Source organism: Apis dorsata, unplaced genomic scaffold, assembly GCF_000469605.1.
Source record: "Apis dorsata unplaced genomic scaffold, Apis dorsata 1.3 scaffold_74, whole genome shotgun sequence".
Classification (NCBI taxonomy): Eukaryota; Metazoa; Arthropoda; class Insecta; order Hymenoptera; family Apidae; genus Apis; species Apis dorsata.
Window position 1 is genome coordinate 1,349,011 of NW_006263372.1, and position 5,567 is coordinate 1,354,577.

At 26.4% G+C, this 5,567-nt stretch overlaps 1 protein-coding gene across 1 annotated transcript in view; it reads right to left on the reverse strand.

Moving 5' to 3' along the window:
- The window catches only part of LOC102679820, a 6,659-nt gene extending 2,958 nt beyond the window's left edge, over nucleotides 1–3,701 (reverse strand). Inside the window, exons 1-6 of the mRNA XM_006610527.2 lie at nucleotides 3,370–3,701; nucleotides 2,465–2,587; nucleotides 992–1,054; nucleotides 859–921; nucleotides 675–716; nucleotides 512–586 (exon numbers count right to left, since the gene is read on the reverse strand). Coding sequence (XP_006610590.1) covers nucleotides 512–586; nucleotides 675–716; nucleotides 859–921; nucleotides 992–1,054; nucleotides 2,465–2,587; nucleotides 3,370–3,429 — 426 coding nt within the window. The 5' untranslated portion in view covers nucleotides 3,430–3,701. The remainder of the gene's footprint in view (nucleotides 1–511; nucleotides 587–674; nucleotides 717–858; nucleotides 922–991; nucleotides 1,055–2,464; nucleotides 2,588–3,369) is intronic.
- Nucleotides 3,702–5,567: the final 1,866 nt, after the last annotated feature.

Below are 5,567 nucleotides of genomic sequence, written 5' to 3' on the forward strand. Positions count from 1 at the left end.
GCTTTAATTGTAAAGCTTCAATGGATATAGAAGATTTTTCTTTTTTCTTTTTCTTCTTACAAAAATTTATATAAACTCAGAAAGCAATAATAGCAATAAAAATCACTCGTGTGATGGAAAAATATTCGAACAGAAGAATATAATTAAAAGAACATTTTCGAGTAATTGTATAAAAATATTATTAAACTACTTTCAAGTAATGAAACGGTGAATCTTTCATCTAATTAACAATGAATATCTAAAAGAAGAATAGAGTCCCATTTTATCATATGAATTTTTAACACTACTTCCTTTAAGATAAATTTGAATCTCATAACAAAATCATATTGAAATTTTAATGCGGGAATGTCCGTCAAAACAGATATATACTTATATATTTCTAATATTTTTATGAGAAGTGGAAAAACTGGAAGGAAGACACAAACAAACAAAAAATTTTAAAAATCCTTTTAATCTTAAAAACAATTAATTAAATTATTATTTAAAAGAATTTTTTTTCTTTACGTCTTACCTCAGGCCTTAACAGCTTGTTGATGCAATTGATTTTACTGCACAGAATCTCCAATTCCAAACGTTCCTTGCAAAGCTGTCGAAACACACAAATAGAGAAAGTGAGGTTAGGTCGCGTAACTTCATCGTAAGGGGAGAGAAATTTATTCGAGAATAGAACCAACCATTTTCTTCGTCTTCTCTTGAAACACGTCGGTCTGCTGGAGCTGGAAATCAGAAAGCAATTTACCATTTACCGTAACTATATTGTTTCACTACGTTGTTCCTCGTATTACACCATTCCAACTTATCCGAAGGCAAAACAACGGAATGCACTTTCCACATGGGGCGCATCGAAAACAAACTTACGTGCTTATGAATACAATTGTAAATCGGCCTGATGTCCGCCACGCTTTTTTTCCGGGGAATTTTCTGCAAATTAAACTTATTAATTTATTAATCCTCCTCACTGTGTATCTCTGATTTTTCTTAAAAAAAATACCTTATTTGTTTCCTTTTGAAGCTCTTGAAAATCCTTCTCATTCGAATTGGTCGCTTTTTCATTCTGAGATTGAAGTGCATGCAAGAATTAAAAAGTAAGTATTTTTTTTTTTTTAAAAAGAATATTATTAAGATTAACAGATTTATATTTATTTAAAAATATCTCAAGAAAGGAAATGACGAAATATTTTTATCAACGATAATAAATTTATTAATGAAAGATGATTATAATTATTATTACTTTATTTTTTAATAAATGAGATTTTAAAAATATTAAAAAAAAAAAAGAAATTTGATGAAATTCTTTTCGCGAGGATTGTTACTTAATCTAATCTAACCAAGCATAACCTTAAACTTTCATCGTTCCGTGAAACGCACGCGATAACTCTCTTGTATACACAAAACGTTGAAAGGAATAAAAAAAAAAAAAAAAAAAAAAAAAAAAAAAAAAGAAACGAAGAGGTACTCGTAAATGAATTAAGATTTCATTTCGTGACAACGTATCTGTATATACAGCCACTTCGTGATTTAATGCTTCGTTACTCTACAATTGTCCCGTTTAATTCGTGGCCGATTTATTCGTCTGGATGAACGAAAGGCAGACAGATCGATAACAGTGGAGAAAAGTATCGTCGACAAGGTGTCTCGCAATTACGATTGTTCGATTTGCATCTCTTTTTTCTTTTTCTTTCCTTCTCTTTTCTCTTTTCTTTTTTCTTTCTTTTCTTTTCTTTTCTTTTAACTTTTTACCTCTTTAAGAGTTTTGATTAGCGGAAAGATCGAAAGTTTGTATCGATGTTGAAACGGTGAAAAAGGTTAATTCGATCAAGCACGAAGTTGCCAACACATCGGATTATTTGGCTCGCTTTCCATCGGATTTCGGAATGTTCTTCACTTTTAAAAAAGTAACAACTTTTCTCTTTTTCTTTTCGAGAAATGATCGATTCCTGTCTCTTTAGTTTTGTTCAAAACTAATGAACAAGTATTTTTTAAATATTTCATTCATTGGATTTTGTTATCGATTGGCATTATTAAATGTTTATTGTTTTTAGATTGAAAGTATTAGAGTGACATTTAATAATTTAGTGAAAATGCAAACAAATTTGAAAGGTTTGACACTTTTTTTCTATCAACAATTAATTTATTTTAATTAATAAAATGTTGATGATTTTTCCTCCTCGTAATTACTCACAGACATCTTTAATTTATATCTTTGAATTAAAAAATCCACAAGAAATATTATGACTAATTATTAATTATTCGATATTACAATTTTTTTTTTAATATAAATAGAAATAAAAAATTATAATAGAAACAAAAATTAATTCTCTTGCAAAATATTGAATGAACGACAATTCGTTTGAAATTGAATATGATTTTTACAAAAAAAAAAAAATATTTTATCGAAGAACAGGATAATAATATAAATTCCTCGCAAAAAGAAACCTTTATTGTAAAAATGAGCGCGACTCACCATGTATGAATAGAGGAGGAGGATCAAGATCATGAGTCCAGTTATAAACGTAATGGTTCCGCAGAACGGACCCAAATCAAGCATATTCCTCAATTTAGCGTCTGTCAACAGATATTGGTATAGCTGGAATAAAAAAAAAAAAGAAAAAAAAAAAATATCAGGCATTCGAAATGAAATGATTTGACATCTTCTTCTTATCCCTTGGCATACCAAGATGAAGATATTATTGATATTTATGAAAAGAGAATTTTTTTTTTTTAACAAAGCACGAATTTTAATATAATATAATATAATATCGATTTATTTCGTATAAATTGAAAATTATTCGATTATCCTTCGATTTATCAAGAAATTTCATTTGTTCAATTTGTTTTTTAAATTATAAGCGAATTTTTAAAAAAGAGAAATTTCTTAATTAAATAGAAGTTTTTGTACTTTTATAATTTACGAGACGAATCGATTGAAGTATGTCACATATAAATTCACGTGGCTCCATCTTTATAATGAAATTCTTTTTAAATTGAATAATATAATCGTCGATAAAATGTATCATTATTTAATATTATTTAATATATATTTAATATTACAAGAATTTTCAAGAAATATATTTTTAATAAATATCTATTAATAAATTTTCATTATTAATTTTCTAATATTTCTAAAAATAAAAAATTTATCTTCTAAGTGACACCCATATATAACAATATATAACCTAACCTAATAACTAATAACTTATTGCTAATAACAACCTTAAAAAAAATACTTGATAAACATTACTTAATAAACAAATTTTTCTCTAATTTTTCATTCCAAACATACATTCGCAAAATATTATTGAATATTATCGATCTCTGAGTGATCTCATCTTGGTATGCTAAAGGTTAAAAGGAGGATTTTCTACGGACCAGCCATCGTGGCCCAAAATGATAGGTTTTGTAATATCTGTGGATCCTTGCGATTTCCATGACATCGAGTTTTCGTCCCGCGAAGCTGATAATTCGTCGCTATTGTCACGAGCATCACGTGAATTTGGACGGGCCACGAGAATCGAAAAAACTGACAGTTTTTGGAGGATCGTTTGACATAAAATGATCGATGCGCCCTCTTCAATTTCTCTCCTTGCTATTCATCTCGTCTTCGATAGACGATTTGTACACAGGATGTCGCGATTTTTTATCGCAATTTTTCTCGTCCTAGCATCTTAATATTATGCATTTTTACGGGAAGAAAAAGTTGAAAATTTTAATTTTGAGATTTATTTGTAATATTAAAATTTTCAATTAATTAAAAAGGTGAATAGTAGTAAACACCGACGATACAAATTGATGCAGCATATTCAAATAACGATAACTAGAGATCCATGCCAAGAAACGAATCTTCGTAACGATATTATGTTTTTCAGCAATTGGCTTCCATGTACTCTTATATATATATATATATATATATATATATATATGTTTTTATCCTCAATTTTCCATTTTCTTTCATTTCTTTTCTTCATTTGCGATACCATTTTGTATTTTTTTTTGCAACGATCGAGAAATATTTATTTATATTTTCGATCATAATTCGATCATAATCGACGAGATAAAAGAGGTTAGATTAAGTCATTCGTTTTTTTATCCTGTTTTATATTCCTCTTGTATATTTATATCACTTTATATTTCTTTGTAATGATAAAGAAATGCTTATTTATTTTTTCATTGGAATTTTTCACGAGTTCGATAATCGATGAAATATGGAAAGAGGTTAGGTCAATCATTAATCGTTTTTACTTCTCTATTTTTACTTCTCTCGTATATTTTATTTATTTATTCAACGATTTGGTCAATGAGAAAAAGAATGAATTATTTCTTATTCCTCTTTTTAAACTTTCTCACTTCTCACTATATCGCGTCACTTCGTATTTCTTCGAAATAATTTATATATATATATATATATATATATAAAGAGAGAGATTCTTAAAATTTAAATTTTGAATTGTAATTATTCATTCATAGAAATTATTTAATTTAAATATTATTAAAGAAATTTCTTTTTTTAAAGAAAAAATTTGTAATTCGGAAGGAAGGAAAAATTAGGTTAGGTTAGATCGTCTTCTCGGTTTTTATGGTTAAATTCCCTGAAATTCGTCGAATTTAATAATGATTTAATAATTTGATTTTCTTTTCTTGTTGTTTCTTTTAATAAGTTTAAACGATTTGGATTATTTTCGTGTGACAATAGGGGATAATCTTGGTTACAGTGGTGAATATTATTTCATGCTTCTTTGCGCGTATTGAAAAAGGTTAAATGACGCTTTGAATTTGTATTATTTAATTAAAACTTCGTGTTTATCTTGTTTGTATAATTATTTCAATATTTCGATATTATATTGGTTCAAAGAGCAATACCAATATTTGTCCTTTTATGTTACCGTTATTAAATAAGAATGAAAATTTATAAATTTAATAATTATTTAATCATCTATTTTTTTTTTTGAAAGTCAGTTTTGAATATTGTTTTAAAGTCTTTTCAAATTTTAATATACTTTTTATTTCTTATGAATAGTAGTTATATTGATTATTTAACATTAACTTTATTTTTTTTATTTTATTTATTTCAATGCCATTAATAATTAAAAATTTATGATGTAGAAATGAATACAAAAAGAATTACGATCAGATTTCCTTCTTTCAAATCATCTTCGTCAGATTGAATTAATAATTGATTCGTGAATTAATAATTAATTCGTCAGAAGATTCTCTTCTTTCGAATTTCTTTTTTTTTTTTTTCATAGAATATTCCATTAATAATTAAAATTTTCGATATAATGAAACTAAAATTATCCATTTAAAGCTACAATTAGATTCAAATTTCTTACCTCTTAAATTTCTTTTTCCATATTCTCGACCGAGTTATGAAACGAATTATAATATTAATTAATGTTATTAACAATTAAAATTTTCCCAATCACAATCAAACTAAGAAATTTTTCCATATAACGATTTTTTCCCCTATAATTTTCCTCGAATATAACTAAACCAAAATTATCGTATCAGTATAAGTGTTTCAAATTTCTTATCGATTAAAATTTTCGAATTACCCAATCACAATCAAACTA